The following is a 13,269-nucleotide window of genomic DNA, read 5'->3' as shown; positions in this document are numbered from 1 at the left end:
TAGCCAAATCTATAGTAAACTATCTAAGGATTTATTAACTAAGAAAAGAATTACATACGTACAAATGAGTTAGTCTATGGTTTTACAAAGTGATAATGTTGTAGTGATCTATCAGCTCTAAATGTCTTTTAGGGCTAACCCAGGTTGACCCTGCGGATCTCAGATTCTGTTTCGTAGCTCTGGCCCTGTAAGAGTCAAACAGCAAAAGAGATGGAAAAAATTTCTTGTCAGCTGTTTTTATTTCCTTCTTCCAGAATTCAAGCTTATGGGACAAGCCCTTTTGCACATAGCCTCTTTATGGGTGCAAGGGGATAATTAACACTGTCTTTGTATTGTGATGTTCCACTGTCATGCACTTATTTTTGATAGGCCTTCTTGAGGGGCAGTAGATGATCCCTCCTGCCTGGGTTCACAGTTTGTATAGTTTCAAAGCAAAAAAAAATGTTATGGTATAACATGATAAAGAAATTATCTGTGATGTTAAGGCATGCAGCAACTTACAAGCATTTCATAAGGAAGATCTAAACACATTGTTATAAGTTCAATACCCTCTTAACCATACTAACAGAGAGACAGGTTCCCAGCAATTAATTTTTCAGGGTTTGGCTGAGACCTAAAGCCTTGGCACCTGGCCTGCCAGCATCACAATGATGCCACAGAGACTGTGGTCCCCCTTTCTAAGCAGAAGGGAGAGAACCTGTGTGAAGTTCTAGGGAGCAATTTCAACTCTGAGAGGCCCAGCCAGGCCCAAAGTATTGTTAAGAAGAGATGACCCTGGCAGACTTTTTACTCCTTTGGAGTTGTGCTCCAGGCCCTGAGTCCTGCTTTATCACATGCTTCCTTAACTAGGGAAGATCATTTTCTCTTCAGGATTTGCAGAAGCAGCATGTTAGGTGCCTTTTACATAGATTAACAGACTGGCATCTCTTCTTTTCTTCTCCTGACAGAAATTTCTAGTACCCAGGACTGCTTTGTGACAACTAACCCATAACACTTACTAAGTCCACGGCAGCTGCTGCTTTTGTGTTGGTGCCATTTGTAGAATGTACACATTAACTCCCTGAGTTTTCCCTCATACAGGCCAGTCTGTGTCCCGGATCTCATTATTGCCACACACACCATACAAGATAGAAAACAAAATGAATAAATACACCACCTAGTTTCAGCATTTTGACCACTTTGCTGTTCAAAGAAAAAAGGATTAACAAGTGGGAATATAGCAAACATACATGTTGCATCTCACTATTACTCAGGCATTGGTTGGGAATTTCAACTCAATAAACATTTCTATGAACAAAAATACTGCACTAAGAACAGGAGACAGTGAAATATTTAGAAATTTCATCGAAATATGTTAGGTCAATTTTTTTTTTACGATGCGTCTAATAAATTCTGTGTCTATTCAATAAGAGTTGAATATGTGTATTGGAGCCTTATTACCATTTATGATTAACAGCAATACCCCAAGGTGGATTTACTTTAGTGTGAAAGTTTATAAAGCATGTCTATTTAGAGTTAACTTCTAAATTATGGGCCTGCCCACAGTGAAGTCAATGGAAATCTTGCTATATACTTTAAAGTGACAAGACCCCAAATAAATACCATACCATTGCTACATGTATATCACACATGCTACAGTTGATTATACCTTAAGCCCAAATAGATACTTGTTGAATTACATTTATAACTGTTACATGCGTATCAAAAGTTTTGGCACATTTATTAAACAAATGTTTAAAAGTTTTTAATTGACTCTAAAGGATTTACATTTGTGACAATTAATTAGAAACAAAAAGCTGAATTCTCTTCTTAATTATACTATGCAGTTTTAGTGGAGCCAATGGAGTTAGGTTGGTATAACTAAGAGGAGGACCTGGAACACATTACATGCAGTAGGAAAGTACCACCAACAAACATTTACACAAACTATATTTAAAACACTCACTATTAAATAATGCCAAAATAGTCTGATCAGTTAAAATAGTGTTGATTTATATCTCAGGAAACAACATTTCTATATACAGCTGCAATAGCATATTGAAATTTCCAAACTGGTGTTCACTTGAATATGTTTATAATACATATGTACAGGAAATGGGATACTATCTACAAACTTCGCACTTCAAAGAACTCTTCTTGTTGAGCATGCTTCAATAGGGAAGCGATTCATCTATTTCTAAGGTAGTGTCTTATTTTCCCCTCTAATGTAAAGGGTGTTGTATTTATCACAATACAGACCATTTTTTCATGTTTTTCACATGACAGTGTTACAAAAAGTCACTTGCATGTCATATTATGTCATGGAATGAAGAAGGTTAGTCACTCGCTTAAACATTTGGTTTCAGTGTGTTTACAGGACTGTAGGATCCATTTATCTTTGCTTTCCTTGACATGTAAACCAATATTGCAAGTGCAGGGATTGCCATTGTTGATAAACAAGAGAGCACAACAATCACAGGAATCATTAAATCTGTTTCTTTCACTATTTCTGCAAAATGAGAGAGAGAGAGGAAAAAAAGAGGAGACAGAAGAAGTTGATTAAAAACTGTTACAAATAGATGTATGCACATCACTGTAAAGGCAATGCTACTGTTATGTCATCTTCCTCTCCTCCAGCTTTGAGCATCTTATCTGACCCCATTGAATTCTTTCACTGGATTCCTATCTCTTACTGCATCAAATTCAAGGTTTTGTCCACATTTACAAGGCTCTCTGTAATCTTGGTACATCTACATCTCTGATCCCATTTCTCCCTCTTTCCCCTTCCTACCCTCTTTCCAATCTGTTCATCTTTCTGTTGCCATCATCTCCTGACTCCTCCCACAATGGGTTCACACTTTTTATAATGCAGTTCCCTATGCCCAGTGGTGTCTATCGGTCAAAGATTTGCACAGGGGAACTCTAGCTTTCCTGAGCTCCACTTACGCTCACTAATTCAGGGTATCTTAGCAAATGCCCCTTAGTACTGTGCTCCATGATGTTCTCCCCTGGAGCTCCAAAATGAATGTGAACATGTGCATGATATAGTCTGGGGCACTGGAGCAGCTGTTCCACATGGATCCTGCTCTGAAAGAGCTATCGTCTCATGTTAACAGCTAAGACTGTGTGAATTGACTTTATTATGGTTTTAGTTTCTCATTTTTCTGAGTGGAGCAGTGCCCCAGCTATTGCAATGGGACAGACCCTACTGCCTTCAACTGGAACGCTCCCCTGGTTCTCATCTGCATCGCACTCTCCATCCTCCTTCAAATTCCTTCTTAAAACCCACTTCTTCAAGCAATCTGTCTTACATTCTCGTCTTCAGTAAACACCCTCTCTAATCAACTTAATCATTGCTTAGTGTCTTGGTCTTGGGTTTGTTAGTCTTACGTAAGCTCAGGCCTGTTTGGCATAGTATATAATAAAGGGTGTTGTAAGCTGGCTGCTCCAGGGAGGACCAAGAGGCATTCTCCCTCAAGCAGACAGAGTGCCTCCAGCAGCTCCCTAGCACACAACAGGGCACCCTCTACCGCCTTTTGTGGGCTGCAGGCTTCTTCTCCCTATGTGCCAATCTTGCTCTGCAGACTGGTGCATAGAGGAAGTGGGGCTATCCCTGCCTTCTCCCCACCTCCCTTGAGCCACTGTGCCACTTTGGGGTAGCATTGCCAAGAGTATCAGTGCTGTATAGGAGGCTATTACATTACTGATATTCACTAGTGAACTGTTCTGGTATGTTTTTCACCACTAACCAGGGTATATCTATGCGTGGGTGAACAGTACACTAGCTGTGCTAACAGCAACCTTTCAATCGTTGGAAGGTAACAATACAAGTAAGTTCAAAGCAACACATGTGCCTACCTACAACAGCTATCTCAATCACATCAGTGTTATTTCCAGTCTCATTGCAAGCAACCAGGTATGTGTCTGTATCAGTTTTGATGACTCTACAGAGCGTAGAGGTTTCATTCTGTGATGAGAGGATGGTTGTGTTGCTTGGATGGATATTTTGTGGGACAGTCTGTGGAGGTAAATTACTATAGATTGTACTCATAATAGTGATATTTTCCCCTTCATCAACATTGTCTGATGGAGATATTAACTCTGTAGTATTCTGGGGAGGAACTAAAAGGAAAGAAAATGTAGGGTAAGATTTAAATGCACATGTAGAGACTGACAAACTACAGCGGGTTCTCAGGGCCTTAATTCAGTTGAATGATTCACCAAATTTTTTTCTTAAAATCTACTTGATCACTAGCTAAAGGTACTCTCTAGTCTTCACACAAGGCTGCTGGCAGGAAAGATATTTTATTAATTGATGGACGTAGCACACTTCACTATACCGAACTTTTTTTCTTTCTTTTTTTTTAATTTAAAGTGATTATGTATATTCATGAAAGAAGAAAAATAGACAAGCATGGCTTCTGAAGTCCTCATTCTACAGAATAGGCACAGAAAAGGCAAAGACAAAAGATCAGAGGCTAAAAAAGAGCATGTCTGCCCAGGCTTCAGACATGTGAGAAAGTCATTGGCATTCCACTGTTTCAAACCTTGTTTTGAGGGACCCCAGTGTAAGGGACTGTTAAAAGATTTTGGAGAACAATTGTGTTCTGATGTCTGAATCTTTCTGGAGAACAGCCCTCACTGTTGATGTGTTCCTACTAATTATGTATGACAAGACCCTAGGTAACTCACTACATGACACACACGACATTAAAATCCTAGGGAATGACAAAAAATGACCCTAAAATCTAGAGTCTGAAGAAATTGGCTGATATTTTAGACCATGTTTTATGCCTTTAGCAGAACCCCCCCCCCACACACACACTTCATTAACATAGAGAACATTATGTTAACTGACCTTTGACATCAAGCATTCTGTTTTTAAATTGCTGTCCCAACTTGTTGCTGGATTCACATTCATACATTCCTGCATCCTCTAGCTGAGCCCCATCTATGGTATATCTGCCACTTTCGGACACAAGCACTGTGTCCGCACCTCCTGTTTTCTTCCTCAAGATGATCTGAACAGCCGGAATACCTTCAGATGTGCAAGAGAAGGTAACACTGTCTCCTTCTTTTACAGTGTCTGAAGGGAAAACTGAAAGCATTGTGTCTTTTGGTGGAACTGCAAAAAAGTAAAGAATGAGGGGAAGGCAGATTAGTTTACAGAAGTGATCCCTGGGCAATACAGTGTTACTGTACAGTAAACACAAGTAGCAGAGCAGAGGCAGAGAAACCAAAATATTACTGAAAGGCCACTTGTGATTTTTTTGTAAATTGCTATTAATACAATAATTTATGTTATCAATTAATAATAAGCAACAATACTACGCACTTATATAGCAGCACTGTCAATTTGGCACTTTCAGGTTTACTAAGTTCATTAAAGTGTGTTTCAGAGTAACAGCCGTGTTAGTCTGTATTCGCAAAAAGAAAAGGAGTACTTGTGGCACCTTAGAGACTAACCAGTTTATTTGAGCATAAGCTTTCATGAGCTACAGCTCACTTCATCGGAGCTTATGCTCAAATAAATTGGTTAGTCTCTAAGGTGCCACAAGTACTCCTTTTCTTACTTAAGTGTATGTGTATCTACCTACCCGTCTAGCACCAAGATAAGGTAAGTAGAGTTATATAGTTAAAAATTTTTTTACCCTTAAACAAGTTCAGGTTTAGTTTGCTTTGCATCTCTGATGAAGGTCAGGGTCAGATGTTTTCCTCAATTGGGCTCCCTCATCCCAAGAGACAACCAAAAGAATAATAATCTCTCCCTGCACAAAAGCCCAAGCAGCCAAGTTTTCAGTATGAAATGCAGCAGGGCATGGGAGAATAGGATTCACAACCCCAATCCACAGGCACTCCCTCCAGACTGGTCATTTAGAACCAGCATCTCCTCGACACCTTTTACATGCGGGCACCTGAAGCCAGGCCAGAACTCTAGCTGCTGTGTGCAGGGAATATAGAAGCTCCCCTGTGTGGCTGCTTAACACAACCACCTCCCGACCGCCGAGGCAGAGGCACTATTGGTATGTCTACACAGCCCATAGCAGTGAGCCTTTCAGCCTGGGCTGACAGCCTCAGGCTCGTGGGGGATGTGCTACCTCTTAAAAATCGCTGTGCGGATACTGTGGCTTGGGCTGGAGCTTGGGCTCTGAAGCCCACCTCTCTCCCTAGGGGTCAGAGCTCAAGCTCCAGGCCAAGCCACAGTTTAAACATGCTGCCACCACAGCTATTTTTAGTGCTGTATCTCAAGCCCTGTGAGCCTGAGTCTGTCGCCCCAGCATGGAGGCTTTCTGCAGGCTGCCAGTGGCTGTGTAGTTGTACCCAATGGGGCTCTAGTGATTCAAAGAGCTTTGCATGAGGTAAATTTTACCTTTAATGATTAAGGGCCATTCTTGACCTCACAGAAGTGAAAGGCAAAATTCTCACAGATTTCAGTCTGAGCAAGATTAACCCTAACGTTTCGAAGCAAGGCTTACAACGTATCATGTTGTACACACCTTGAACAATTAAGTTCACAGTTTTTTTCTCTCTTCCAAACTGGTTAACTCCTTCACATTCATAAAGCCCCAAGTGTTCAGCCTTTATGTTATTTATAGTCAAAGTTGCATCTTCAGAAAGAAACTGCAACTCTCCACTGATCAAATGCTTTGTCCAGGAGATCTTTGGAGTTGGATTACCGTAGCTAGTACATGTCATTATCACAGCTTCCCCTTCTTTCACTGTGGTGGAGGGGGTGACAGAGATTGTCGTATTTCTTGGTCCATCTAAAATTATTAATAACAGGAGCAATGAGAGGGTTCTTTATTAGGTGCTAGATTGTCAGCCTGGACACTGAAATCCCCTATTTATCCTCAAATCAAATACAGCACAGATAGCTTTGGAGCTTCAGTGCAAGCCCTCCTTAGCCAATGTGCCTCAGTCCTGACCAAGAGGGTATGTTTATATGGGTGGGAGGGCAGTACTGTCTCAATCCCCACTCAGTACTTGACCTGAGACTGCCATCACTCTGAGGGCTAAATGGGGACAGGCCTTACACACTGCACATTGGGACGATTCCCCTCTCCTTTTGTACAGCCCCTATATGGGCCACTCATTCACAGCCCCTGTGCTCAGGGGACTGCAGAGGATGTGACTGTGTTACTTCCCCCCAGGGAGCAACTCACCAAAAAGTGCGTGGGATAGACCAGAGGTAGGCAGAAGCATGGTTCTGTTCTGCTCTTCATTCTGGCCAGCCACACAGGGAGGGAGGAGTACACTGCATCCAAATTATGGTATCCCTCCCAGGGCAACTGTGGAGTTCCAGGGGGCATTCTGTCTTAAAGAGATAATGGCTGCTCCAGGACTCCCCTTACTATGGGCTGTTCCTAACAGGCTCAGTTCACTTCTTAGACTTGGTTTTATTTTGAGGATTATATCCAGCAACGAAGTAAATGATGAGCAGTTCACAGAACTATTTTATTGGGTCATAGGAAATGCAAAATTTACACTTACATTCGACGCTAAGTTCTGCTGTCATTTTGCTTTCCCCCAGTGCATTCTCTGCTTCACATTCGTAGTTTCCTGCATTTAGGAACGTCACACTTGAGATATGGACAACTCCATCCTCACTATAAAGCACAGTGTCTTCACTGTCTGATTTTCTCCTTAAGACAATCCTGGCAGCAGGGTTGCTTTCAACAGAACACAGGATGGTAACATTATCTCCTTCTTGAACAGTTGTGGAGGGTTGTATGGAGAACTCTGTAATTCTTGGTGCCCCTGCATGAAAAGAGGGAAGGCCTTTCTATTAAAGGAGAAATAGTTACCAAAGTAATACTGGGTTTTAAGAATGTGGGTGGCAGACCCCCTACATTGTCACATTTCTGCCTGCAGTCAATTGCAAGTACCAAACTGGGCCCTGATCCTGCAATGAGTTCTTTGGGTGTGCAGGGATCTGTCCAGAGGATGCTTATTACAGGATTGGGGCCTTAGAGGCTAGAATGACACCCCTTGGGAATTTTGACCATGAATTCTATTGTATATTTTTTTGTGTGATGTTGCTGTCCAGATGTAGTTAAACTGGATTCATTATAGGGATAACATTATTGTGTACACCTCCAGTCAGACATGTGAATCACATTATGAAATTTCCTAATAGTGCTGTATGGGGTTGAAAAAGAATTAATAAATAATGGTGAAGCAAGGGACTCTGACTTGTCGATGTCTGATTGTTTTGATTGAGGCAATGCACCCAGGTCTCTTGGCAACCATCTTATATTTTAAGTAAACAAATAAATATTATAGGGAATGATCCTGCAGTTCTTTTTCAGGGACTGAATCTGAATTTGAGTTTTGCCAAAGGCAGGACCTACAGGACTGGGCCTGTCATAACAGAATTGTATAATACAATTACAATAAGGAAAAGGAGAATTTAATTAAAAGGCATAGGGATAGGTGAAAAGATTGATTTTCAGGTGAGATTTCAAAGAGGTAATCAATGAAGCAGATAACAGATGACATCTATAATTCATCACATTTTAAACTTTGCTGGAGGAAATAGTCTCTAAAAGACTATTCTGAGCTCAGAAATTCATAGCTTTCAAAGATAACATTTGACACACAATTTATTTAAATGTCAGATGGCTCAGCAGGTTTCATAGTACAAAGTCACATATGTTTGCAGCCTGGCTGCATACATAAACCACCAGGAAACATAATTAGCCAGAAGATTTTGGGAGCAACACGGGGCTCCTGGGCAATGTGCTGCACACAGCTACTTGTATAGTGGCATTCCAGTCTTAAAGGAGGTTATTGTCCCTTACACGTTTAGGGTGACTACCATATTCACATGGAGCTAGAGAGGCTGTTAAATGCCTGTTTCGGAGGGGACACTTAAATGTGGGTTGGGTAAGTCACCCAGAGGACCTGGGAGAAATCATACCCACACTGGGCCATTGACTGGGGGAGCTATGTATATGTTTATCTTAGCTTGAGAGTAAAAAGAGAGAAGCAATGAAACATCAGGCATTCTAATGAGAGAAACATCAGACCTTACAATGACAAACATGACTCCTGAATAGCAGTAGCATATCTATAGTTGACTCCTGAATATACAGTAGTGAGGACCCTGAAATTTCCCAGTTCCATTATTTCAGGGTCCCCACTCTTTTGTTCATTCAGGAGTCACCTGTAGATCAGTTGAAATTCTATGCTTCATAGAACCAGCCAAGTCAAACTCTTGCAGGCTCATACCTTGTACAGAAATGACCACTGTTGCTCTCTCTGTTTTATTCGTTGCGTCATTCATGGCTTCACAGATGAACAGCCCAGAATCACTCATCTGGGCATGTGGAATGATTAGGGTGTCATTGTCTATAATGTGCTGCACACTTGAATCCTCTAGCTCTTTTCCCCAAACAATCCTTGCTGGTGGATTACTTGTAGTCCTGCAAGTGAGCATTAGCGTTTCCCCCTGCGTGGTTATGTTGCTTGGAGACACAGTGATGTTAGCATTTTGTGGACCAACTAGAAAAAAACAGAAGAGAAAAGCTCAATGAGCTAAGTTAATGACACATGCGATCCTTGTCTGAGGCTAAATGATCTCAGGGAAACACTTCAGATATTGGGAAACATTTCAAAAGCTGTGATGTCAATAGGACAATAGAACAATTTTCCCAGAGAGCTCAGTGAGGAATCAACACTAGAGGTTTTCCAAGAGGAACTGCGTAGAGCAAAATTCTGCTCCCTGATATATGCATGTGGATCCCATTGACTAAAATGGGAATTACATGGGCATTCAAGGGAAATTTTTCAAAAAAGCACCTCTGCTTAGGCAGTTATTGCTCTCTCTGATTCAGGCTGTGTGTGTTTGCCCTCTGACTGAATTCTGCACCAGCTACCAAAGAAAAGGAGAAAGGAATGAGCCACAATGGTGGTGCTGAAGGTTGACATGCATAGCTATTTTTCACTGTTACTGAATGCAACAGTTAACTTTAACAACCCCGGGTGCTCCATGTGGAGAACGCTCGTTGAAGTCAATGGTTATTCTTCACATGAAGGGATTACAAGACTGTGCCCAGAGATGATATGACCTAAGGGCCATGTCCTATCCTTGATCTTTGTACAGTACAGTCACTGACATCAGTGTGAGACCCAGTGTGGATCAGGAGTACTTTTGTTTATATCCCTAACTTTGTAGCCCTGGCCCATGAATCCTAATTTGGTTTGAACCCCCTAATATAAATATACTTACAGTTTACACTCAATCTCTGTGAAGTCTGTCTTTTCTTGGGTTCAAATTCCATTTCATCAATCTCTAATTCAGCCACACAAGTAATCTCTTTCCCAATGTCTTCAAAGGTGGGGATAAAAGTCAATGTCAGACTTTTTGTCTCTGTGGTTTTGGTGCTTACGTCCTCATAAAACTCTTTCATGTCAAGAACAGATCCATCTTTCTCTAGCTGCAACTTCAAACGCTCAGAAGGATACACTTTGGGAACCATACAGATGGCACTGGCTTTTTCCCCAACATTCAGGGGTGTGCTGATCTCAATGACTGGTGCACTGGGAAAAGCTAAAAGAACAATACTAGTTACTTTTTACTAGAGACAGGCCAAAGAGACAACCACTGAAACTAGAGCCAGAATTCAAACATCCTCAAGTTCACGTGTTCACAACCTGGCTTTTGATTTAGTCCAGTACAGTCATGAAATATGGGTCCATATTTTGGGGTTTTGACCCTCCAGACTCTTTCCCCACACACACTCAGAGTTGGAGGTCTTAGTATCTGGGGTATAGATTGGATTCATCTTTCCTTTTAATACATGTCCATGTTAAAAACATCATGGCATTTTATGAAAAGATAGAAAAATACTGATCTTTTTTAACTGATAGAATTAGAAAATAACAGCTAACATATATTCTAAATTAGTGACAGACAGCAATAATACTGTTCTTGGAAATAATTGGAATAAAAAGGCATAGTGTGTGCTGTATCTTCATTTAGAAGGCCCAGCTTCTATTAATTTTAATTATTATCCCCAGTAGCTATTGAATGTGGCTCCCAAATAACAGCAGCTACCATTAAATGTAAAGACCTTCCCATACCAAGCCAAAATATTAAGGTGTATGGGACTGATTTGTTCCCAACAAACTCAATGGCAAAACTGCTATTGGTTTTAGTGGTGTAGAAGCATGCCTTGTATCTGCAGCTAATATAGTGGCAGGCAGAGTGAGTTTACAAAATCCCTCTAATACGAGTCAACTCCTGCTCACTTCACAAGAGAAGACCATAAGTCAATGTTGTCCATTGTTGGAGTCAATGGAGAAATTTGCATCAGTAGGGTGGGCAGGATTTGGTCCTAAGGGCCAGATCCAATACCCACTGATATCAACAGAAAGACTTCCTTTGACTTCAGTGGGCTTTGGATCAGGCCCTTTATACTCAAATTTTCCCCAAACATTTCCACCCAGAGGATATTTTTTTCAGCTTTTTGAACACTTCAAGTGGATTATCTTCTGGCTTTCATATACTTTGAGGAAAACACCAAGAGCACATAAAACCAGGAAGATTAAATTCACTCTAGGGAGCCCAGTTCAAGATGCCTAATAAGAAATCCCTGCACCAATCTATGACCCCTACCAGAAAATATATGTTTAAACCATACCAGAACTGTTGTGCAAGGGATATAATTGACCCTCCACTGTAGGAATGATTAGTCACATTTATTATGAATGAGCATTGCACCAATGTCACATGTAAAGGGAACAAATCACTTACAGTAAACGTCAACCTTGATGCTTTTTTCTTTTTTCACATTGTCACAAAATGCACTGCAGAGATACTCATGGTCATTCCCAAAGCCAACAGGATCCATAGTCAAGGTGGAGCTGCTCCCGTTATTGTACACTGACCCACCGAGGGGATTGTCCATCTGGGTTCTCCAAGAGAAACTTGGGGATTCACAGCCAATTGTACTACAGGTCAGCTCAAGTTTATCTCCAATCTGAGCAGCAACGTTGTATTCAGGTGTAACCTCAATTTCAAAAGCTTTAGCTGAAAAGGGAGAAAAATGCAAACTCAGCAGCATTCATTGCTCATGTTCTCCTTTGCACTAGCAATCTAGTATGGTATATGAGATTATTAAAGCCTGCCTGATGTTTTACTATTTTTAAATTAATAGTTGCATAGGGAAAGTTAAACTAATAATACTTAGTACTTAAATAGTGCTTTCCATCTCCAAAATACTCTATACACATTAACTAATCAACTGATGAACAATGTAAATCCATTGAAGTCAATGGAGCTACACGACTTTACACCAGCTGGGATCTGTCTCTAAAACTTTGCAGTAGACTAATAGGTAAATAAGTTACCAAGGGAGGTTACAGAATCACCTTCACTGCAGATATACTGGACTGATACTATACTTGACTGATATCTATCAAGGATGCTTCAGGGATAATAAAATCAAACCTACAGTGATGTGCTAGAGAACTCTGATTCTGTGATTCTATTGTGCAATAAATTTTGTAGCAAACTAAATTATAAAATGATTGCATTACTACAGAATAGTCAGTGCTGAATACAATTTTCTTGCTATTTACACAAAACATCTTAATTGAGATTAACAAATTTTTATTTACTGAAATAGAAAATAATTTTCCGTAAAGAGAAATGATTCTAAAATAAAGGAAAATTCAAATTAATTACAACAATTAATTAATGAAGTAACCAAACAAAAACTCACAAGTCACAAACACCAGTAAAAGCACTGTCACTGATGGAATTATTCTTCCCATTTGTCTAACTTTTTGCAATTGCTATATAAAGAAAAGAAAGCAAGCTCCAAATCCTGGATCTCTGTTCTCTCTGAAGAAACACGGCGTGAGTCTGCAGCTCTGAAAATGACAGTTGTAACAGTTACTCAGCTCTTTATAACAATTCTGGTTCAAGCAGAGTGTAGGAAATCCCTAGATGGGGAAACCCACAGCGCAGTTAGGAAAAATCCCCCTGTAGGCTATGTAGATGGTTTCAGCGCCCTCTGCTGCTGTCAGATACAGGATTACAATGTGTCTTTTTCAAACTAATTCTAAAACTGAACTAGCAAAATAAATGGTTTCAGAGTAACATCAGAGATGGAGAATATCAAGAACAATTCAGATGAGAAAAATCTTTTTAAGCCCAGGATAAAATTAATTATTTTAGCATTTTTATTGCATATCACAGGTATAAGGAGCAAAATAAGGACCTGATCATGCAAATGGTTAGTCATGTGAAAGAAGCTATTCATGTGAGAAGTTCCACTGAAG

At 40.4% G+C, this 13,269-nt stretch overlaps 1 protein-coding gene across 1 annotated transcript; it reads right to left on the bottom strand.

Annotated features, from left to right (window-relative positions):
* Positions 1-2,314: 2,314 nt before the first annotated feature.
* Positions 2,315-12,814, bottom strand: VCAM1 (vascular cell adhesion molecule 1). Its single transcript, XM_077825054.1, has 9 exons — positions 12,708-12,814; positions 11,738-12,013; positions 10,211-10,531; positions 9,211-9,483; positions 7,471-7,737; positions 6,477-6,743; positions 4,838-5,104; positions 3,838-4,101; positions 2,315-2,488 (listed from the first exon to the last, which is right to left on the bottom strand). The coding sequence occupies exons 1-9, from the start codon at positions 12,757-12,759 to the stop codon at positions 2,328-2,330; spliced, it is 2,148 nt and encodes a 715-aa protein (XP_077681180.1). The 5' UTR covers positions 12,760-12,814; the 3' UTR covers positions 2,315-2,327.
* Positions 12,815-13,269: the final 455 nt, after the last annotated feature.

The sequence above is a fragment of the Eretmochelys imbricata genome, chromosome 8, assembly GCF_965152235.1.
Source record: "Eretmochelys imbricata isolate rEreImb1 chromosome 8, rEreImb1.hap1, whole genome shotgun sequence".
Lineage (NCBI taxonomy): Eukaryota > Metazoa > Chordata > Testudines > Cheloniidae > Eretmochelys > Eretmochelys imbricata.
This window is presented reverse-complemented; position numbering and strand designations above follow the sequence as displayed.